Source organism: Ipomoea triloba, chromosome 13, assembly GCF_003576645.1.
Source record: "Ipomoea triloba cultivar NCNSP0323 chromosome 13, ASM357664v1".
NCBI classification, from domain to species: Eukaryota; Viridiplantae; Streptophyta; class Magnoliopsida; order Solanales; family Convolvulaceae; genus Ipomoea; species Ipomoea triloba.
In genome coordinates, this window is record NC_044928.1 from 22681459 (window position 1) to 22706589 (window position 25131).

General features: G+C 35.8%; 1 protein-coding gene across 1 annotated transcript; it reads right to left on the reverse strand.

Annotated features, from left to right (window-relative positions):
- Window positions 1-13230: 13230 nt before the first annotated feature.
- LOC116002597 (pathogenesis-related thaumatin-like protein 3.5) lies at window positions 13231-14909 on the reverse strand. The gene is made up of 2 exons (XM_031242762.1): window positions 14835-14909; window positions 13231-14135 (listed from the first exon to the last, which is right to left on the reverse strand). The coding sequence occupies exons 1-2, from the start codon at window positions 14884-14886 to the stop codon at window positions 13351-13353; spliced, it is 837 nt and encodes a 278-aa protein (XP_031098622.1). The 5' UTR covers window positions 14887-14909; the 3' UTR covers window positions 13231-13350.
- Window positions 14910-25131: the final 10222 nt, after the last annotated feature.

The window sequence follows — 25131 nt, forward strand, 5'->3', positions numbered from 1 at the left end:
ATACAATTTTACTTTTAAAAGAGTTCGAGTTTATAACATAGATATTATTTCTTACCTTATGTCCCTGGTATGAGGGTCTCGTGTATAATATACTTTGCACTTTTGTTTACCTTATTTTAGGGGATTGCATTCATGTACTAGCCCAATGTACTAGCCCCACACCCCCACAAATTTTTTTTTTGTAGATTCACGGCTGTCACGTTCGCCGAGAGGCACAGGAGCTGGCCTAGGGGGGAATCGGGGAATCCTCACTTATGGGAATTGAACCCGGATTCTTCCGGAATTCTTCCCCACAAAGAGAGTTCACTTGCCACTTGAGCTACCTCATTGGTTTCACACCCCCACAAATTAAGTGTGTTATTCATATTATTTTATTTATTTATAGATTATAATTTAGAATATATTATTTAGTTATTCGACATAGGGTTTAGCGCACCATGACAACAACAGATTGCTTACAATTTACAAAATAAGTAATGGGTATTTTATAGTGGTGTCATAATGACATCTAACGTACTAGGCGAAACTCGGAAGTGGGGGAAATGCAACATTTCTTTGCTTTGAAGTTTACTCAATTTATATGTTACCTGACATTTTTTCCCAAATAAATTAAACGGCCCCAAAAGTCCAAAACACCAGTAATTCTGTAGGCTTTTGAAGGGATGGATCCAAAAAAATTAACTTAGCGGGAGCAAAGTTTAAATGATATTAGAAATATCAATGATAAAATATCAAACATAATAAGGTTAAAATACAAAATACATTATAAATTACAATATAATGTTTTTAATAGATTACATGATAGTTAGGTCGAAGTCAAAAATATACTTGAGTGGTGAAAATATGAAAATATTTATGAAAAAAATATGAAACATAATCAATTAGATAAAATAATTTCCTTTCAAAAAAGAAGATAAAATAATTTGAATTACACTATATTCATAAATACGTTTTAATTTTAAATTCTTTTACTTAGATCAACTTTAAGTTTTTCTAAAGTAATTCGAATACAATGAAATATAATATAAACTTGTATAGTATATTAATTAAAATGATTAATAAAAAGTAGGCTAAAAGAACATGAATTGTTGTAGAGTTATATATGTAGAGTTAGGATAATATGAGATCACTTGTTTAGGTAAGATTGTGAGATCAGATCTTTTGCATTCATGTAATAATTTAATGGTCTAGATTGATTTAAGATTTTAAGTTGAAGTGTGTGCAAACGGTGATAAAAATGTGTGCGAACGGTGATTAAATGTGTGCAAACGGTAATTTTTTTTTTTGAAAGAAACAAACTCAATTAATCAATTAAGAAATACAATGAGGGGGGACACCAAACCAACTATGAAGATCAGTGTACGAACGTGCAGCCCGGGCTAAAGTGTGAGCACACACATTCACTGATCTATTGATATAGCTAAATGAACGTGCAAACGGTAATTAAATGTGTGCAAACGGTGATTAAATGTGTGCGAACAGTTATTACGTGTGTGCGAACGGTGATTTAAAAGTGTGCGAACAGAGTGGGTGTGTCAAACAATCTAGACCATTAAAAAATTTTAGATTGATGTATAAGATTTGATCTCAAAATTTTTTAATAGTCTAGATTGATTAAGATTCCAAGTAGAAGTGTGTGCGAACGGTGATTAAATGTGTGCGAACGGAGTGTGTGCCAACCAATCTAGACCATTAAAAGATATTACATGGATGTACAAGATCTAATCTCACGATCTTACCTAAGCAAGTGATTATATATATATATATATATATATATATATATATATATATATATCACTTGCTTAGGTAAGATCGCGAGACCATATCTTGTGCATCCATTTATCATTATTTAATGGTCATGATTGATTACCAAATGTTGGATAAAATGTATTTAAAGAAGGAGAAAGGGTAAATTAGTAATGTAAGCAATAATCTTTATATAGTTTGAAAATGTAATTAATATTATGTCCATATATAAATGAGAAGATACACATGTAAAAAGAGGATATATGATTTTTTTTTTATGAAGTATTGACATATAATCAAACTTTTTTTTTTATTACAATGTAGTATCTGTTCAATCCCACACCCATCATCCATGTGGGAGTGTTAATTGGGACACTGGATGCCACTTGACTACAAGGTCTTTGGCGATATATGATATTCAAATAAGTTATTCTATGGTAACATGGAGACCATGGTAACAATGGAGTCACCATCTCCAATTGGGAACACAGGTACGATTGCACAAGGTTTTTTTTTTTTTTTTTTTTTAGGGTTTTGTTTTGCTAGGTGTAAAGAGTGAATGATTGATGGTGGTGAGTGCATTCGAGTGTATATTGGTTGCAAACGTATGGTAGTACGAGTTTAAGAAGTAGAACCTGACGTTGAAATTATAGTGTGAGAGAATGGTTACGTAAGGCGTGCGCAAAATGGTGGATAAAACAAATGGGGAAAAAATTGTGATGCGTGTGCAAACTAGAGCCTAACCACATGCAGGAAAATTAGAGTTGTAAGGGATGTTAGTGTTGTGAAATTGCACAGAGGTTATGGTGTATGTGCAAGAAAGAGTTAGGTGTGTGCAAGCAGGTGCATGTGAAGAAGTGTAATAAATAAAAGTAGGTACGATATGAAAATTTGTTCGTGAAAAAGTGTGTAAATTGATAAGGAAAAAAAAAAAAAAAAAAAAAGGAAGACAGGGTAGAAGAAAAAATTAAGACCAATATTGTGCACTAGTATGTTAATAGAGCCGTGTGCATCATCGCGTAACACGTATGCAAATTGATGGAAACAAAGGAGTGTTTACCTGGACAGGGGGCGTTTGCACAAAGAGAACACGGGGTGTGCAAACTGGGGCATGCATAGGAGTGTAATAAATAAGAGTAGTGAGGTGTGTGCATATGTTCATGAAAACGTGTGCAGACGGTTGATGGAAAAAATGTGGGAATTGATGGATACAAAACGAGTGGTTAGCTGGAAGGGGGGGTGTTTGCACAAAGAGGAAACGGTGTGTGCATTTGGTTAATTTTTTGTCCTTTAACGCACATAATTGTAAAAATCAGTTCACAAATTCTCTCTTATTTGCATGTTTGTTTAGCTTATTCTCCATCCTGAGTGGATTTAGTAATTTTAGTTGGGATGCAATATGTATTTGTTGTCAGAAAAACATTCTTGAGTTATATCAGATTGGCAAATAGAAGGACGGATAGACTGCATCATCACCTTGCATAGATTAAAAGAGAAAGAAAAATGTTTCATCCATGAAGACACGGTGTACAAGCCTCAGGTTTAGCAAACTAACTCAGTTCAAGGGTTCTATGATCTAGGGGGACCTTCCACGACGAGAATACACTGCCCAAAAGTGGCCAAGAATAAGGGATCAGGTAAGCGCCTCAAATCAGCTAAAGAGATTGCCGCGGAGAAGAAAACAAAAGGAGAGCGCACGTGCGCCACGTGTGGCAAAAGTGATGGCCACAACAGCCGTAACTGTGCTTTGAGAAAAGAAATGGAAACAGTGGATGATTAATAGACTACAACTACATCCTAGCATTTTATTTTGTTATAGACTACAATAAAGTTGTTGTACCATATATGATTTTTTTTTTATCAAAATAATACAAGGGATATTATAATAATGTGGAAGAGTTTGCATTGTGTGTGCGTAAATGTATAGATATGTTGATCTAAAATGTACAGTTTGAGTTGCAAAAATTTTTACGAAGTCAGCGTGAGCATAACAATGCATGGACGTGTGCAAAGATGGGGTAGCGTTGTGAAATGGCGTGTGCAAACAGAAAGTAAGCGCGTGCAGACATACGTTAAGGTTTTGTGGTGTGTGCATGATATCGCAAAAGCGTGTGCAAACAGTGTGCGAACTGGTCTATGCAAAANAAAAAAAGGAAAGAAGAAGAAGAAGAAGAAGGAAAAAATGAATGATAGATTAAGATGTGAGCAAATTAGTCTAGGCAAACAACTGGGAAAATAAGAGTGATAAAGTGTGTGCATGTTTACTAAGAACACTGTGTAATTGAAATTGAAACGTGTGCAAACATACGACACCAATTGTTGAAAAAAGCAATCCAAGTGCACACAACACTATGAAAGAATAAAACGATAAAGCAAAAATATTGTTATAATTTAGATTGAAAGAACCAACAAGGAATAAGAGCTAAACAGTAAAATCCCACCGTGAAATAGTAGTAGTATGACAAAAAGAAAAACCAAAAAACAAATGCAACACACAATGAAATTAAGCAACAGTGGATGGAAGCATATTGGGTCAAATCATTGTAATTCTTCTTGCGATGCACATTAATATGTGAGAGCATGATCTCCTTCATGAAATACATCCTAAATGACTGCAAAGACTCCACATCCCCTTTCTTAAACCCACATTGCCAGTGCGAGACCAATTGACCAATATACGTCTCCATGTGTCGCATCGCAAAGGCCCCACAATCAACTTGGTTTGTTGTGTCACACCAAGACATACGAAACCGACATGGAACCAACTCCATTACCCCTACTGAAACTATTATGAACTGAAAAACTCAAACAATTAATAATGCTTAAGTTTACTTATGACATATTATTACAAAAAAGTTTTTTTTTTTTTTTAAAAGAACAAAAACTTAATAAGCCTTAATTTTCATACCTAAATAAACCTAAACTAATGAGATCATTAAATTTGCTAAACAAATACAAAAAAATGACTAACTCTAATAGCTAGATTGCAAACGGCAAAAAATAATTATACGTATGCACACACTGCAAACTCAAATGCACACAGAGTCTAACAACAAAAAAAAAAAAAAAACAAATTATGAAAAGAAGACAGCAGCCATAAAAAACACAAACAACTCATTTACAAATCTAATATGAACAACAAATCAACCGCATGTAACTGAGTTGGTAACACATTTATTTTTAATTTATGATGTAAATATTGTTGGTAAACTTTATGAATTTCATGGTGATCATATATTAGTATGTTTTCTCGGAGTAGTTCGCAAAGCTTGCAATTATCTCAACGAATTCGAGGCTTTAACATGTTAGCTAGAGTGGGTAAAAGTCGTCGGACAAGCGGGATAGGTTCAGCATCATCTCTACCATTATCCAAGGTAGAAATTTATTTAAATACTGATTTTGTATTTTTTGATAATGGTGGTGATTTTGATGTTTTGCGGTGGTGGAAAAACCATGACATTTTTTTTTCTTATTTTATCTATTATTGCAAAACAAAATTTTGAAACTTCTACTGTGGCTGTAGAACAAGAATTTAGTGTAGGTGGAAACATGTTGGACGGTTGGGGATTGACAAAACTTAGACAATAGGAAAATGATAAATCTACCATCATTATCGATTTCTTTTTCAATGATACAACAACCATTGCAACTAAAGGGGAACAAACTGACTCTTAAAAAAACACAACTAAAAAAGGTAAGAGAACTACGTGGGCTTTGATTCTTAATGAAATTTCAATAAGATATGTAGAGAACTTAATCTTGAAAAAATTAAGTGCAAGCCCAAAATTATTTTTATTTTTTAGTTTAACATTAAAGTTTAAATATTTGATTAACTATTTTTCAAAAAATTATAGATGAAAAAATTAATTGTTGAATTTGGACAATTTTAAAGCAAAACATAGAATTTTACAAATAACTATGGCTGGAGGTTAGATCCTATATATTTCATATACTTCAGTTTTAATTCTTACAGTTGGTATCAGAGCAAAAATATAATCTCTGCCTAGTTATTTGTTTGAATATGTATGCAGTTGAATATTATTATTCTGTTAAATGCATACATATATTTATGCTTTGCGATTTTTCCGTATGTACATATATATCTGGATTTCATATGTGTATATACATACACGAATTATTTTTTTTTTCGAAATATAAAGAAAAATAATTTTGAAATAAAGTTATAAAAATAAATCTACTGCCTTCCCTTTATCGGAGTGTTCGCCGGATCTTTTGGTTGTTATCGACGTGCCGGCAACCTCTGTAGTCGACGGTGGCTGGAGTCACGAACGGCGACGGCGGATCTGGTTTTGGCGACGAAGTTGCTCTTCGTGGTCGGTGGTGGTGTGCATCGGCAGTGGCGACGGCGGCCTCTTCCTCCGCGTCTCTCTCTCCCTCTTCGCGTTTTCTCTTTCTCTCCATTGTTGAAAGGTTGAAGCTGCTGCGTGTATATATTATTAGGCAGCTAGGTTTATGGCTGAATTGAAGATGGAGAACGAGATATTAAGGTTTATGGGCTTGGGCCAATATTATAATGGCCTATTTTTATGGTTTATTGGCTTGGGCCTATTTATTATTGAACTAAATGAAGAAAATGATGATGGATTATAATTGATTGGGCTTTCTTTTATAATTTTATGGGCCTATTTTGACTATTTATGCTTGTTGTAAATATTGGGCCCATCTAATTTGAGGATTGGATTAATTTTCCCAATTTCTTGGACGAACCCAATTTCTAAAATTCTCATTATAATTTGAGCATGCTTTGTATATTTATTGCAATAATTATTTGATTGTTATAATTATACATTTAGAAAAAACATGTTCTTTAAGGATGAATTTAGAGCCTTTTAGGTCTGAATTAAATGTTTATTATGCATGGTATAGTGCCTTTTAGGTGAATTAGTGCCTTTTAAGGATAGATTAGGCATATTATCAATCTTCAATTGTGTTTAATTATTGGCACATTAAAGAATCCTAAAAGGATAGTATACCCTATTTAAAGCCTTAACTGTAAGTGAATTTACATTCATATAGGACTTCCAAACTATTGTACATTGAATGTGAGAATGCATGAACCAGGGAAAGTTCTTGGGGAGGAACACTAGTTCTATGGCCCTGGCTTAAAACGCCTTGCTGGCTGAAATTACCATAGTATCTTCAGCCATATTGCTACTAGTCCCCTTGCGACCCTACTCTGTCTAAGGAGTTGGTTTTTAAAGGAGCCTTAGCACCTACCAACTTTCCTGGGAGTATACTTGGGAATTGTTTATCATATGTCAGTACAATTTGTTTGTTAGGCTTTAAATAAATCTATGCCGATGTGATAATACGATTTTAGTTAATTAAGGAGTAGCCACAACATCCTTAATTTAATTGAGATTGTATATTAAGTTTTAATAAATCACATAAAGTTTAGGCATAAATTGCGATCAATCATACGTAATATAATAAAATTTCGCCCACAGGCAATTTTGTTACATTTGTATGATTAATTGGAATAAAATACTGAGTTGTGATCATAATTTCGCCCACAGGCAATTATGTATCGGCATACAGTTTGGTAGTTTTGTTATTATGTGTGGAAAATCAAACTATAATCGTACCCATTCCGTTTCCACCATTAAGTTTTGATAGATTCATTATGCGTAAAAATTTAGCCCACAGGTAATTTTTATGGCATTCAAGTCTATCTTATGCATCATTTACATTGGTAATGTATGCAATTCGGTTCTATGTGTGCCTCAAAACTGATATGAACCTTTTGGTCTTTACAGCATCTCAACCCGTTACTCATACTGATTTGACCATTCAAATTCCCCAACTCTGTAGTGACAACTATAAGGTTTGGAAAGAAAGGATTCTCTTGAATTTAGGGTGGAAAGAGTTGGACTATGCTGTCAATAACAATAAACCACAAATCCCTACAAATTCAAGTACACCTGATGAAATTGCACTATATGAGCGATGGGAGAGATCCAATCGGCTCAGTGTAATTTTGATCAAGTCTAATGTTTCGGATTCAGTTCGTGGTATTGTTGACGCATATACAGATGTCAAGCCCTTGCTTGAGGCCCTTGACGCTCAATATGCAAGCTCAGTGAAGTCTTTAACTAGCACCCTTATTATGAAATTTTCTTCCCTTCGTTTAAACACTGTTAAGGGTGTACGTGAGTACATTATGAAGTTTCAGGATATAACAAACCAACTGAAAAAACTCGGGGTAGTTTTGCCGGATACCTTTGTGGTACATCATGTGTTAAATACACTTCCACATCATTATGAGCCATTTAAAATCTCTTATAACACGCATAAGGAAAATTGGTCTATCGTTGATTTAATGACCATGTGTGTTGAAGAGGAGGAAAGGCTTTCAATGGAAATGGGTGAAAGTGTTATGCTTTCCATACCGCAAGGAAAGGGCAAATCTCGTAGTACCACTAAGGCTAAGGGAAAAAGCCAACCTCAAGCTGATATAAAGAAGATGCGAAGGTGTTTTTTCTGTAAAAAGAAAAGACACTTTAAGATAGATTGCATCAAATTCAAGAAATGGCTTGAGAACAAAGGTAATCTATCCTCATTTGTATGTTATGAATCTAATATGTCTGAAGTTAACACTAATACTTGGTGGATTGATTCTGGATCAACAATCCATATTGCAAATTCCTTACAGGGACTTCAAGCCTTAAGGAAGCCAGTGGGAAGTGAGCAGACTATCTTATCCGGAAACAAGATGGGCTCACAAGTTGAAGCGGTTGGAACGTGTGAATTAGTATTAAGTAGTGGCTTTGTTTTAATTTTGGAAAAGACCTTTTATGTACCAAGTTTCTCACGAAACTTGATTTCTGTTTCAAGGCTTGTACCATTAGGATTTTCATTTAAGTTTCAAGACAAGTCTATTGTGATTTTTAATAAATCAACTTGTGTTGGAAATGGTACTTTGTCTGATGGTCTTTATCGCATTAATCTACAAAGCAATTCTACATATAATTCTTTACATGTTCATACTAGCACTAAAAGACCAAGTATTAATGAGAATTCCTATATGTTATGGCATCGGAGATTAGGTCACATCTCTATTGAAAGAATTAAGAAATTAGTAAATGATGGGGGTACTTAGTACTCTTGATTATACTGATTTTGAGACTTGTATAGATTGCATTAAGGGAAAGCAAACAAACAAGTCTAAGAAAGGTGCCACAAGGAGTTCTACCATATTAGAAATCATACATACTGATATATGTTGTCCGGATATGGACATAATAAGCCACAAATATTTTATCACCTTTATTGATGATTATTCACGGTTTACATATATGTATTTGCTTTCTAATAAATATGAAGCATTGGATGCCTTCAAAACTTTTAAGGCTGAAGTTGAGAACCAATGTGGAAAGCGAATACAAATAGTAAGATCAGATAGAGGTGGTGAATATTATGGTAGATACACTGAAAATGGACAAACACCTGGTCCTTTTGCTAAGTTTCTTCAAGAACATGGGATTGTCGCCCAATACACCATGCCTGGTTCTCCGGACCAAAATGGTGTTGCTGAAAGAAGAAACCGAACACTTCTTGACATGGTCAGAAGTATGCTTAGCAACTCAAAACTTCCTAAGTTCTTGTGGTTTGAAGCACTGAAAACGGCTACGTATATATTAAACCGTGTTCCAACTAAGGCTGTCCCAAAGACACCTTTTGAATTGTTTAAAGGTTGGAAACCGAGTTTGCAACATATGCGTGTTTGGGGATGTCCGTCTGAAGTGCGTATATATAACCCACAAGAAAAGAAGTTGGACCCGAGAACTATAAGTGGTTTCTTTGTTGGATACGCACAGTCCTCGAAGGGTTACAGATTTTACTATCCATCTCATTCTACTAGGTTTGTGGAATCAAGAAATGCCAAATTTCTTGAAGATGATTTGATTAGTGGGAGGGATCGGTTCAAGGATTTAATTCCTACTCAAGAACATAATGAACTCCATCCTTCTACATCATTAGATAGGTTGATACTAGATCAAAATACCCCTCAGGATCACACGGGTATTGAACAACCTATTGATGAAATTCCACAAAATGCTGAGATTATTCTAGTAGATCAACCAATTCAGGAAATTCCTGAAGAGGAAGTTGAACCATCAACTCTTCAAAGAGAAGGTAGTCCAGCATTAAGAAGATCTACTCGAATTAGAAAATCGGCAATTCCTAGTGATTATATAGTGTATTTACAAGAAAGCAATGTTGGAGAAACAAATGATCCTGAAACCTTTTCACAAGCCATAAGTTGTAAGGAATCTGATTTATGGTATGAAGCCATGAAAGATGAAATGAGTTCCATGCGGAGCAATGATGTTTGGGACCTTGTAGAGTTGCCTAATGATGCCAAGGCTATTGGCTGTAAATGGGTCTATAAAACCAAAAGAGACTCATTAGGCAACATTGAAAGATACAAGGCTAGACTTGTTGCTAAAGGATTCACTCAGCAAGAAGGAATCGATTACACAGAGACATTTTCTCCTGTGTCAAAGAAAGATTCACTTCGTATCATTTTGGCTTTAGTTGCACACTTCAATTTTGAACTACAACAAATGGATGTGAAAACAGCATTCCTTAACGGTGATATAGAAGAGGAGGTTTATATGAAACAACCTGAAGGTTTCTCTTCTAGTTGCTAAAGGTGAGCATTTGGTTTGCAAGCTCAAGAAGTCCATTTACGGATTAAAACAAGCCTCCCGCCAATGGTATATAAAATTTGATGGGATTATTTCTTCATATGGTTTTGTTGAAAGTCCAATAGATAATTGTATATACCAAAAGGTAAGTGGGAGTAAAATATGTTTTCTTGTTTTATATGTGGACGACATTTTACTTGCAACAAATGATAAAAGGATGCTACATGAGGTAAAGCAATTTCTTTCTAATAATTTTGATATGAAGGATATGGGCGAGGCATCTTATGTCATTGGCATAAAGATCCATAGAGATAGATCACGTGGTGTTTTGGGTCTATCACAAGAAGCCTATATTAACAAAATTTTAGAAAGATTTCGGATGAAGGATTGCTCACCAAGTGTTGCTCCTATTGCGAAGGGAGATAAGTTGAGTTTGGATCAATGTCCAAAGAATGATTTTGAAAGAGAATCCATGAAGGATATTCCATATGCTTCAGTTGTTGGTAGTCTTGGTTATGTCCAAGTCTGTACCAGACCGGACATTGCCTTTGCTGTGGGAATGCTAGGTCGATATCAAAGTAATCCGGGTTTAGACCACTGGAGAGCTGCAAAGAAGGTTATGCGGTATCTTAAGGGTACCAAAGATCATATGCTCGTGTTTAAGCAGACGGATCTATTGGACGTCATTGGGTATTCTGATTCAGACTTTGCCGGTTGTGTTGATTCACGAAAATCAACATCAGGGTACATCTTTATCATGGCCGGTGGGGCTATATCATGGAGAAGTGTTAAACAAACTTTAATTGCCACTTCTACCATGGAAGCCGAGTTTGTTTCATGCTTTGAGGCAACTTCACAAGGTGTATGGCTAAAGAATTTCATCTCTGGGCTTAGAATCATGGATTCTATATCTAAGCCGTTAAAAGTTTGCTGTGATAACTCAGCTGCTGTCTTCCTAGCTAAAAATAATAAAAGTGGAAGTCGAAGTAAACACATCGACATTAAGTTTTTAGCTATCAGGGAGCGCATTAAAGAGAAAGTTGTGGTCATTCAGCATATTAGTACTGAGTTGATGCTAGCAGATCCTTTGACTAAAGGCATGCCTCCATTTAAATTCAAGGATCTTGTTGAAAAAATGGGACTTTCGTCCACTTTGTAATTTGTATATATATACATTCAGTTTTAATGAAATTCTTTTACATATGGAAATTTTCTCAAATGTGTACACTTTAATTTGTTGAGAAATACTTCAGTAGGATTAGAAATAAACATATGGTTTATTTCATGAAGTTTTATTTCCTAATTAAGTGCTTGAAGGCAATTTACATTTGATCATAATGGATACTACTCGCACTAATGAGGACATATCATTATGGTTAGTGTTATCTTGTATTTTGAGTTTGATATTTGCACCAAGTGGGAGAATGTAAGGACATTAATGAAAAGGACAAAAGGGTGGGTTTACTAAACCTATCCGCGCCTTTAATTAGGGATCCACTAACTTCATTATTGCCTTGAATTAGGGATCCATTGTCTCCCCATTATCTGTCATTATTATCCTTATCCAGAAAGTGGTGCAAATAATTAAAGAAGGAAATTTCAGGATTAGTGCATTGATGGAATGCAACTATATAAAGCCATCTAATCCCCTCACTGCTTGACATTAAGTCTCATACACCATCTAAGGGAGTTGAGTCAAGTGAGAGAAAAATAATCAGGAAGCTCAAGCATCTGGAGCAGTTCAGGCAATCATCAAACAAATAACTATGACTGGAGGTTAGATCCTATATATTTCATATACTTCAGTTTTAATTCTTACAAGCATTACACAGGATCGTCACCAAGAATGTAGAACGTTTGTACTGATATGATAACATGTTATAAATTGAGACATTTTCTCATCACATGAAGATCATTACTATATCTAAGGTAATAATTGAATTCACATCTACTTGGACATGAAGTTATTATATTCTATATCAAAGAATAATATATTGGGAAAATGGCACTTTTTCCCCCTATGTTATATGCTTATAGCACTTCTCCCCCCTGTGTTATTAAAGTGGTTGTTTTTCTCCCTCAGTTATTTTAAAAGTAGTAGTTTTCTCCCTTGTAATGTTAAATTGACATTTTTGCCCTTAAAATAACTATTTCATTTATTTTTATTCTCCAGTCAATTGTTACTAATATATATGGAAGATCACGGTTCGATACGAATCTAATCGAATACTGTAGCAATTGAACTTAAATAATATAGACGGTTACGGTTACGATTCAGAACCGAAAAAATAAAATAAAATAATTGTTAAATTTAGACTATTTTTAAATAAGAAATAAAATTATAAAAATAAATAAATAAATACATAAGTTTTGATTGGCGGTTCAAAATCGAAATTGGAACCGAACCGTACCGATTTATCAAAATAAGTGTTTGATCATTTTCACTGTATATGACTGTGGCTAAGTTCCGGTTCACGGTTCAACAATTATTTAATTTTAAATTTTTCGGTTCTGAATCGTAACCAAAACCGTCCATACTATTTCGGTATGATTGTTACAGTGTTTGGTTAGGTTCGAACCGAATCGTGATCATCCATACATATAAATAATAATTTGTTGGAGAATAAAAATAAATGAAATAATTATCTTTAAGGGTAACAATGTCAATTTAACATTTCAGTGGGAAAAATTGTCACTTTAATAACACATGGGGAAAAGTGTTATATGCACATAACATAGAGGGGGAAAGTGCCATTTTCCCTAATATATTTAAATGATAACATCCGGAAAAATAGAAAAATAGATATTGATAAAAAAAAAAAAAGAATAATAATATTGATAAAGAAGAATTCACTTACTCTTCATTACAAGGATACATAGACATATATACTGTATAGTATTTTTCCATTCCTGTGTGAACATGCATATATATTTAAAAAATGAAGCATAAAATAGGTGCAAGAACCATCAAGAATCCGGTGATTAACGATCTGAACCCATTTGATCCACTGCATCCGAGGCGGTGGTCGTGGTACGAGCATACTTGGCGCTTCTTGGAGGTGCAGAAAGCGACAACATAGTCGGCCGAGGAGCAAGTGAAAATGCTGGTAGGATCATCGTACGCGTAACTGTACGCGGTGGGGCAAGCCGTCTTGAATTTCTTGGAGTAATAGGTGGGCTGGCAAGTCGAGGGGTTCCCATAATTGCCCTTACAGCAGTACTCGTCGGTATTGAAAACATCGCACGCGCTCCGGCACGCGATTGTCTTCCCGTCGGCTTTAACGGCGAGCTCCGACGGGCAGTTGGGCCTCAGGTCCGCCACGCACCCGGCCACGCTGCAATTCCCCTTGCCGTTCAGCGGCGTCACCGACATCGGCACGTTGAAGCCGTCGACGAGGCTGACGTCGTAGAAGTCCGGGGCGGCCAGGGTGAATTCCGCCAGCGAGACCGGGGTTTTGCCCGAGCCTGAGCATTTCAGAGTTGTGCCGCAGCTGCCGGTTTGGCACGAACCGTTGCCGGTCCGGTCGAAATTGCACCCGGTTCGGGCCCATATTCTCCCGCTCCACGCCGCCGGGGCCGTGTAAACCACGGACTGGCCGGGTTTTAATGCAAACCCGCCGCCGTTGAAGTTATCCCCCGGGATCACCGCCGGCCAAATCGTTTCTTTGCACCCGTTTACTATTGTGAAAACTCTCGCACCTTCACAAATTCTTGCCCCTAGTTGAAAGCAATAAAGGATAGTTTTAGTAAAATTTTATTAAAATTTAAATTTTTTTTGAAAGATATTAAAATTTAATTTAAGTATAAATGATCTTACATAACAAATATTTAATTGCATTATGAACACTGATACAAAAATTCTGTAGCTTCAGTTAACATACTCTGTAATATGTACATAAACTGTCAACTACATGTACAAATTAAAATGTCTCGACTACAACTACATAAACTGAAAATTATTTTTGAACCAAGGTTTACAATGCAAGATAGAACTGGTCCATGGTATAATTTGCCGCATTTATCTCATGTGTGCTAAATAATTAGCTTGAATGCGATAACAATTATTAAGAAAAAAAAAAGTACAAATTAAAGTATCCACCAATGCTCATATTATTGGAAGGGGTTTTCCTTTCCATAAAAATCAAGGTTAATTTTAATCGATCAATTAATACTCTTTTTATTTTGAGTTTGAAGTTGCCAACGAATGTGTTACTTTTAATATTTATGAAAACTAAATGTGACATATTCTCAAAAAAAAAAAAAAAAAAAAAACTAAATGTGACATATCTAATTTGCAGGGTAGGCTAAATAAAATTGACACATTTTAAATAGTTGAGAAGGAAGCAAATTTTATTGATTTCAAACTTGAAAATTAAAAGCTTATGTAATGTAATAACTGATGAAAATGAAAAATACCTGAAAATATAAAGAAAAAAGTGAAGAAAATTGGGAGATGAAATGCAGCCATAATGTTTGGTAAGAAGAAATTGATTTGGTGATGGAAGAGGGAGGGGGGGAGGAAATAAATTGCATGTTTTGGCGGGGGAATACGTGTGGGAGGAGAGCAAAAGTGGTGTGCAGTTAAAGAAATGATTTCCCATGTCTATAAACTACCTAAGGAGATTCCATTCCATTCTTTAACTGAATTGCATGCCTCTCATCATCTCCAACTCTGATCTTCTTTATTGGGTAATCACTAATCACTTGACAGGTATTCACTTTTAAACCACGTACGGACTATGTATTATATGTATACCAAAACTTGCTAAATACTGCAATTCCGATCCATCAACTTAAATTACATTCATATTCTCATATTTTTAATTGCCATCTATAACATGAAACAAAGTTTAATTTTCTACAAGTAGTTTTATTGGCTATTAACATTATTTGTGCATTAAAAAAGTCAGAAATTAGACAATACAGTTGACTCTAACCCTTAAAACGCTACTTGGGCGTGATTTAAACTCTAGTATTGTCAGTTGACTCTAACCCTTAAGACGCTAGTTGGGCGTGATTTAAACTCTAGTATTGTGATTAGGAGGAGGGTAGAGAAAAGAAAATCATTGGATTACATGTCCCGTTGCTAATTGGATCAATGATGTTAGAAAAGGGCGGGGAGGGGGGTAAGGGCGCACCTATTTATAGTGCTTGCATCCTATGAAACGAGTGGTTGGCATGTCTCAATCAACCATGTCCACTTATGAAATAAGTGGTTATCATATCTCAATCAACCCCGTCCACCCACTTGTTATCACCATAAGTCACCTCTTAATTTACACCCTTCTCCTTAGTCAATTTTTACCACTTTTACTTGATGTGACTGATCTACTATTATGTAAGTATTTATAATGTAAGATTGTTTCTTTCATTAATTCAAAAACTCTTGGAAGTGTTTTTGAATTTCTTACTTATTTAATGGTATGGATTTTCAGTGTCCAAAAGTTGTGCAATAACTTTGGAGTAAACTCAATTGGGCTTATGTGTTTGATGAGTTAGCAAAAGCTAATGTTGACTTAAATGAGGATGTTGTTATGGCTAAAGAACAAGGTATTAATCTTAGCACTGTACCATATATATATAATTTTAATTAGTTTAAATTAAAAGTACAATATACATTTTATAAACCATAGAAACCATTGGTTTTTACCCTAGTGCTTCATGTTAGTTCAAGAACGGTTTATGTATGAACCAATGTAATCTAATCCCTAACTCGATGTCAAATCAACCATCAATATGTAAGTAAAGAGGGTCACACTTGTGTGAGACCGTCTCACGGATCCTTATTCGTGAGACGAGTCGGATCGGGTCAAAACACAATGCAAATGTCATACTTATATGCTCAAATATAACACTAATCAATAATACAATTTTTGTTATTTATAAGAGAAAAAGTAATACATTTTTCATAATAAGTAATGTTGACAAGTGCCCCTTACTTATAAGGGCAAATATGATACTTTTTGTTGCGCCCGCGGAAGTGGGATAGATCAGATTGCAACAATAATTTGAGAAAGAAAAATAAATGAGGCACAGATTTTACGTGGAAAACCCCTAAACAAATTAGAGTAAAAACCACGGGCAAGGGTAGAAGAATTTCACTATGAGAAAATAGGAGTTACAACCACTCTCTAACTAACAAGGAGAAAACAAGGATAATTCTCTCTTGCTAGGAAGGAGAAATACACTCAACAAACTCTCTAATATCTCTAGTATATGAGGGAAGAATAGAATGATTTGGGATGACAAGAATGGCAAATGACCTCCTTATTTATAGTTGAGAAATTGGGGTCATTTTGTAGTTAGCCTAAAATGTAGGGACCAAACAATAAATATTTTTGTTCAAACTTTGTAGGTGCCTAACTCTTGGACTTGCCTAACATTCTTGATCAAACTTTGCAACTTGCCTAACCATTGTGGTTGCTGCCAAATTAATCCATTTGCCGACAATCCCCCACTTGAAGATTAGATTGTAACAATCATATCTTCACACCATTCTTTCTACCTTGCACTTTCCATGTCGCTTACGTCTCTATCAGGCCACAGGAAGATCGACACCAAGTAAACTTATCAACATTGATTACCTTTGTTAGGAAATCTACTACGTTGTCCGTGGTATGGATTTTCTGCAAATGTGTTTCGTCCTTGAATGAAATGCAGGATTCCTTGCTAGATGCAAGGCACTCTGACTGTCACAAAACAAAGAGACAAACTCTTGTTTGTGCCCGAGCTCCTCCAATAGCATTTTCAACCAAATTGCTTCTTTACTGGTTTGTGTAGCTGCTACGTATTCTGCTTCTGTTGTTGACGTAGCCACAACTGCTTGCAGTTTTGAAACCCAGCTTACAGCTCCACCAGCAACTTTGAACACATATCCTGTCGTAGATTTACTTTTATCCAAATCCCCTGCATAGTCAGAATCCACATACCCGTTGATAATAAAGTCTGATCCTCCATAACATAATGCAACATCTGAGGTCCCCTTGATGTATCTTAGGATCCTCTTCACACAGTTCCAATGCTCTCTGCCTGGATTCGCCATGTACCGACTAACTACTCCCACTGCTTGCGCAATGTCTGGTCTTGTACATATCATAGCGAACATTAGACTCCCCACCGCTGATGCATACGGTATTCGAGACATCTCCATCCTCCCTTCTTCATTGCTAGGACTCATACTTGAGGATACTTTGAGATTAATAGGAAGAGGGGTAGAAATTGGCTTACAATCTTGCATGCTGAAACGTGACAAGATTTTCTTTAAATAATTCTTTTGAGAAAGCCAAATCTTCCTATTACCTCTGTCTCGGTGAATTTGCATCCCTAGAATCTTGTTTGCTGGTCCCAAGTCCTTCATTTCGAATTCCCTAGCCAGTTGTGCCTTCAATTCATCAATGTGATTTTTGTTGGGGCCTGCGACCAACATGTCATCTACATACAACAGCAATATAACAAAGTTATCTTTTCCAAACCTCTTGAAATATGCACAAGGGTCTGCATTCAGTCTGTTGTATCCAAGGCACATGATGAAGGAATCAAATCTCTTATACCAACACCTTGGCGCCTGCTTTAAACCGTACAGAGATTTGTTCAACCTGCAAACCAAGTTCTGATTCTCTTTGTCTTCAAATCCTTCAGGCTGGAGCATATATATCTCTTCTTCAAGATCTCCATGAAGAAAAACCGTTTTCACATCTAGCTGCTCTAGATGTAAGTTGAATGTAGCACACATCGCCAGAACTACACGAACTGTTGTCAGTCGAACCACAGGTGAAAATATTTCATTGAAATCAATACCTTTTTTCTGAGCATATCCTTTCACCACCAGTCTTGCACGATACCGCTCCACTTGATCGTCACCATTCCTTTTGATTTTGAAGACCCATTTGTTACCAATTGGCTTCCTTCCTTGTGGTAGTGGCACAAGTTCCCATGTATTATTTTTATGGAGAGCTTCTATTTCTTCCTGCATTGCTGCCGTCCATTGAGAAACATCTGAGCTGTTTATCGCCTCCTGAAAGGTTGATGGCTCACCATCCTCTGTTAGAAGGCAGTATGCAACATTCCCTTCCATAACATAATCTGAGTGCCAAGTGGAACGTCTTCTTTCACGGTCTGATTGACGAGTTGTTGGAGCTCCAGAGCGTTCTGGTTCTGGTTCCTCGTGCGCCGGTTCTGCTTCAGAAGAATCTTGTTCAAATTCCTCCTCTACCTGTATTTGAGTAGTTTCTGGCTTTTCTTTTTCCGTGCTATCATCAACTTCTCCTCTTTGTAGCTTGTCCTCTACAAAGATAACATCCCTGCTGATGACAACTTTGTGGGCAGTGGGATCCCACAAGCGATACCCCTTTACTCCATCAGCATACCCCAAGAATCTACATTTCCTGGACTTCGGATCCAACTTTGTAATTTCCTGGGCATTGTACATTGCATACACAATGCTTCCAAATATATGGAGGTTTGAATAATCAACAGGCTTACCAGTCCACATCTCCATTGGTGTCTTCAGCTCGATTCACCAAATAACAGGCGGTATTGACTGCTTCTGCCCAGAATGTTTTTTCTAAGCCCGCAGCCCTCAACATTGCTCTTGTCCTTTCCAGCAAGGTTCTGTTCATCCGCTCTGCCACTCCATTTTGTTGAGGAGTGTATGCCACCGTGAACTGCCTTTTGATGCCTTCCTTCTTGCAGAAGTCATCAAATTCCTCACTTGTATATTCCCCTCCATTATCTGTCCTGAAACACTTGATCTTCTTCCCGGAATCAAGTTCCACCCGTGCTTTGAAGGCTTTGAAAGTTGCAAACACATCTGACTTTCTCTTGATAGGGTACACCTAGCATCTCCTAGAGTAATCGTCGATGAATGAGACAAAATACTTTGCCCCTCCTAGGGATGGAACCGGTGCTTGCCACACATCAGAGTGAACCAATTCTAGAACAACCTTGCCTCTAGAATTTGATGTGCTAAATTTAAGACGATACTGCTTACTTGTTATACAATGCTCACACAAAGGCAGTGATACCTTTGTTAACCCCGGAAGTAGCTTTTGCTCCACAAGAATCTTCATTCCTTGTTCTGACATGTGCCCAAGTTTCTGATGCCATAGCAGCGTAGAGTCTGGACTACATGCGGCAACCGATGCCTCTACTTCTTGCAAAGTCTCTCCCTTCAGCATGTATAGATTTGCAGCTATCTTCTCCCCTTTCATCACCACAAGCGCTCCTTGGAAAATCTTCATGACTCCTTTCTGTGTTTCAATCTTGGTTGCACTATTATCCAATATTCCATAGGATAATAGATTTTTCTTCAGGCTCTTCACGTGCCGCACATCCAGAACAGTTTGGACTGTTCCATCGTACATCTTCAGCTTGATGGTTCCAATGCCGATAATCTCCAAGGCATGATCGTCGCAGCTGTACACAGATCCTCCTGAGATTGGTTCATAATGATGGAACCATTCTCTTCTTGAGGTCATGTGATATGTGGCTCCCGAGTCTATAAGCCATATATCCGCGAACCTTTTTCTGCCTTCCCTGGCTATTGATGCTTCGCAACAAAGAGCACTTCCATCATCCGAGGTACTTGCAACATTTCCTTGAGGATTGGAATTCTGAGGTAAATTCCAACAATCTTTCTTCAAGTGACCCTTCTTTCCACAGTTGTAACACTTTAAATTCTTCTTACTTGATTTTGATCTACCACAACCACTGCTTTGGCCACGTTCTGTTGACCTTCCTCTCATCACCGTTAATGCCTCTGCCTGTTGCAGATTAACTTGTCTGTCCTCCTTGTTCTTGCGCCGACTTTCTTCTTCAAGAACCGCAGCTGCAACATCATCGAAGACTAGATAGTCTGTAAGGATGTTGTTTGTTAAGTTGATGATGAGTTGATCATACGAATCAGGTAGACTCTGAAGTAGAAGTTCCGCACGCTCCTGTGGCTCTATTTTACAGCTTAGAGATGTAAGCTGGGAAAATAGAGTATTCAGCGTATTTAAGTGTTCCGTCACTGAAGTAGATTCTGACATACGAAGAGTATATAATTTCCTCTTAAGGAAAATTTTGTTGTGCAGTGACTTGGCCTCGTACAACCGGTTGAGGTGATCCCAAATCTCCTTGGCCGTCTTCTTCTCCTCGATGCTTGACAATACGTTCATCTCGCTCCATTTTTTGTCATCAGTAAAATCCACCGGCCTTTCACTGATAGCTGCTAGACAGTTGTCTTTCCTCAGGATAGCCTTCACCTTTAATTTTAGACAGTTGTCTTTCCTCAGGATAGCCTTCACCTTTAATTTCCACAATGAGAAATTTTTCCCATTGAATTTTTCAATCAATTTCCACAATGAGAAATTTTTCCCATTGAATTTTTCAATCTCAAACCACAATGAGAAATTTTTCCCATTGAATTTTTCAATCTCAAATTTCGCTGCCATATTGTTCTTGAAACAAATTCTGAACAATATATCTGAAGGCTCTTATACCAATTGTTGCGCCCGCGGAAGTGGGATAGATCAGATTGCAACAATAATTTGAGAAAGAAAAATAAATGAGGCACAGATTTTACGTGGAAAACCCCTAAACAAATTAGAGTAAAAACCACGGGCAAGGGTAGAAGAATTTCACTATGAGAAAATAGGAGTTACAACCACTCTCTAACTAACAAGGAGAAAACAAGGATAATTCTCTCTTGCTAGGAAGGAGAAATACACTCAACAAACTCTCTAATATCTCTAGTATATGAGGGAAGAATAGAATGATTTGGGATGACAAGAATGGCAAATGACCTCCTTATTTATAGTTGAGAAATTGGGGTCATTTTGTAGTTAGCCTAAAATGTAGGGACCAAACAATAAATATTTTTGTTCAAACTTTGTAGGTGCCTAACTCTTGGACTTGCCTAACATTCTTGATCAAACTTTGCAACTTGCCTAACCATTGTGGTTGCTGCCAAATTAATCCATTTGCCGACACTTTTGAGAAAAAAAGTAATACTTTTAAATCGAAATGTAAAAGTATTGTATTTTCCCTTAAAAGTATTACATTTACCCTTATAAGTAACAAAAAATTTATTCCTGATTAGTATTACATTTGAACATATAAGTATGACATTTGTGCATATAAGTGTTGCATTTGCATCTTGACCCGGCCCGTCTCATGGTGAGACGGTCTCACACAAGTTTTTGTCAAGTAAAGATTATTAATTAATATATTAAGTGTGTGTTTGGTTCGCACATGAGAATCGAAATCGGAATGAGAATCAAATATTTGGTAATAGTAATGGGTTTTGGTGAAAATATTTTGCATGTTTGGTAGTAGGGTGAAATTAGAATGATTGCAAATATTGATGTTTGGTTATGTATGACCCTATAATGGGAATAAAGGTTTTAACAATATAAAATCAAAAAATTAAAGCAATTGATCCTAAAATACTGACATCCAAAGCAACAATATGAACAAAAAATCAAAACAATTGATCCTAAAATACTGATTCCCATGTGCGAACCAAACACACCCTATAGTTTTATCATATACCTAGGGTAGGCTGGTTCGCACATGGGAATCAGAATCGGTATGAGTATCAAATACTGGTAAGGGTAATGGGTTTTGGTAAAAGTATTTTGCATGTTTGGTAGTAGGGTGGAATGAGAATATAATGGTTATTAATAGTTGGGAAAGAAAGGAAGAAGGGAAATGAAACCCTTACAGGGCGTTTGGTTGGGAGCAAGAAATTAGGGGGGAAAAGAATTGTAATTCGGTGGAATTGTAATTCAATGAATAATGTAGGAATTGAAATTACAGTGTTTGGTATGCAGGAATAGGAGTACAGGGAATTGAAAGGTAAGAAGCGACAGAATGACTAAAATGCCCTTATGTCATAGTAGTAGTAGTAATAATAATAATAATAATAATAATAATAATAATAATAATAATAATAATAATAATAATAATAATAATTCTTTTAAAATAATAATAATAATAATATTATTATTATTATTATTATTATAATTTCAAAAAAAAAAAATTTTAAAAAGACAAAGGATTGAGAGGAAGGGCAAAATGGTCTTTACACTCATATAATTGCCCCTCCTCTCCACCGAATTACAATTCATGGGGGGTACCCCATGAATTGTAATTCCCTCCAACCAAATACTGTAATTGTCAAATTCATTGAATTGAAATTCAATGAATTACAACTCCAACCAAATTACACCCAACCAAACAACCCCTTATTTAATAAGGGTATGGGTTTTTCAATTAATGGGGTATTCCAAACCCATAGTAGTATTCTAAAAACCTGTCAACCAAACAATAACAATCACTTTGATACCCATACCTTACACCAAAACCCGTCAACCAAACACACCCCTAATTTTATCATATGTAGGTCTCGCCCTAAGTGAATGTGCTAGTCTCATTAATTCGATTAGTTCTTGTTATGTTTGCTTCCTTTGGTTATTAGCGAGCCAACTTGCTCATACTCTAGTGAAAGCGGTTAACTCCCAATCTAGTGCAGAGGTTTGGAAGTCTACTCTCCAAATGTATTCAAGCACTTTGTGCTCAGATGACATATAGTAACTCTCCCATATGGGAGGTCATGAGATCGAGTCTCCATGGAGATGAATTGATTCTTTCTGCTTTATCAGGTTGAGAAAGTATATATGAACAGATACTACAAAATAGGGTCAGTTGTATTAAAAAAAAAATTATTTTTGGATTGCTTTCAAAAAAAAAATATGGTAGTCTTGTTCTTCTTTAATGGGCCTATGCCCGTTTTGGACTGAGAAATGAGAGACTACGGATGGGCTACAAAACTTTCTGGTACCACCTTTTCTTGTTAAGGTTATTGCCTTACTGGCACTGCCCTAAATCCCTAATAATGCTAAATTGCTAATGGAGCAGATCAGTCGAAACAAATCACGTATGTGATACAGAATATTTTACTTTTTTTTTTTTTGAAAATAAATATTTTACTTTTAATACCACAATTATTGTGGTATTATTACATTATTACATTAATGGTGCGATTGATTCGCAGGATAGGCCAGGAATAGAATAGCATTCACAGTTAGGAAATGTATGCAAATATACACCATCCAATGTTATAAAATGCACAACACAAATATGCACCATTAGGTATGCATTACCAAAACACACACTATTAGGTATGCAAATATACACCACACAGTGTTAAGAAATGCACAATTAGAGACATGAGAGTTATATATGGTGCATTATTTTGAGTGTGTTGTGTGTTTTTTGATGTATTTGTGCATTTTCAATTCATTATTGTGCATTTTTCTAATACTAGTGGTGTATATTTCAAAGCGGCCGCACTGACCGTACCGAAGACGCAATCGCATTTGAGTAGACTTATATATATATATAACGTTGGAAAGTTTGTATATAGTCCCACGCACAACATAGGTTTAAATAGAAGATATCATATTTAACGTGTCTTTCTCTTAGATATACTATAAAGCATATCAATGTAGTGCATGCCTAGGAGTAATGAAGTCAGAGCAAAGTGCATGCTCCCACGAACCAAGTAATTCTTTTCTCATTATAATAAATTTTTTTTAATAAAATGCTATTTGAATCATGCATAAGTCTCTGTACTTTTTTTTTTGCCCCTTTTTTTGTTTTTGTTCTTTTGTTTTTGTTTTTGTTTGTTTGTTTGTTTGTTTTGTTTTTTTTTGTTTTTTGTTTTTTGTTTTTGTGTTTTTAGTTTTTAAAAATTAAACTTGAAAATCCTATTGTATGAATAAGAACTTATGTTGTTTGTACCAGGTAAAGTCAAAAGTTTTGAAACAAACTTTGTTTAGACCAATAAACCTCCGCAACACCTAATACAAATTCAAATATTCACCGTTCAGGTCAGTGGTACATGTTAAGCATATAATATTTAAATATAAATGTGCAATTTAATTATGAGCTTAGTCTTTTAGTTGAGATGGAAGACATACCATGGGTTCGAATCTTTGTCACCTCACGTGTGCGTGGCTTAAACTTTTAGTTGGGATGGATCACATGCTTCAATTGTACCAATTGAAACCTTAATATTTTCATTAAGGGTGTGTTTGGAAACTCGGAAAATGATTTTCAGAAATCATTTTCCGGATTTCCTGTGTTTGGGAACGCATGGAAAATACGGTCAACGGAAAACAATTTCCGTTGACCAAGGAAAATCAAGCAAAAATTCCATAAGACAACTTCCGGAATTTCGGAAAATGATTTTCGGAAATCATTTTCCGGATTTCCTTTGTTTGGGAACGCATGGAAAATACGGTCAACGGAAAACAATTTCCGTTGACCAAGGAAAATCAAGCCAAAATTCCAGAAAATAACTTTCGGAATTTCGGAAAATGATTTTCGAAAATTATTTTTCGGATTTCCTTTGTTTGGGAACGCATGGAAAATACGGTCAACAGAAAACAATTTCCGTTGACCAAGGAAAATCAAGCCAAAATTCCAGAAAATAACTTTCAGAATTTATTTTTTTCCGGAAGTCACTTTCCGAAAATGATTACACGGACAAACCATGGCGTAGCTGGCCGGAAATAGACCAAGGAGGTGGGGAAACAATTGGTTTCAGACGAAAACTTGTATGGTTTCCGTTAGAAATGTGTAGGTTCGTTTTTTTTTTTTTATTTTTTATAATAAATTTTATTTTTTAATAAAGAATATTATTTTAAATATTATTATAATTTTTATA

Bases quoted from the DNA above. Each gene is read 5' to 3' on its own strand.
- LOC116002597 (XM_031242762.1), bottom strand. From the start codon at position 14,886: ATGGCTGCATTTCATCTCCCAATTTTCTTCACTTTTTTCTTTATATTT. The intron at 14,136-14,834 runs GTATTTTTCATT...GCTTTCAACTAG, and splicing joins TTTTTTCTTTATATTTTCAG to GGGCAAGAATTTGTGAAGGT.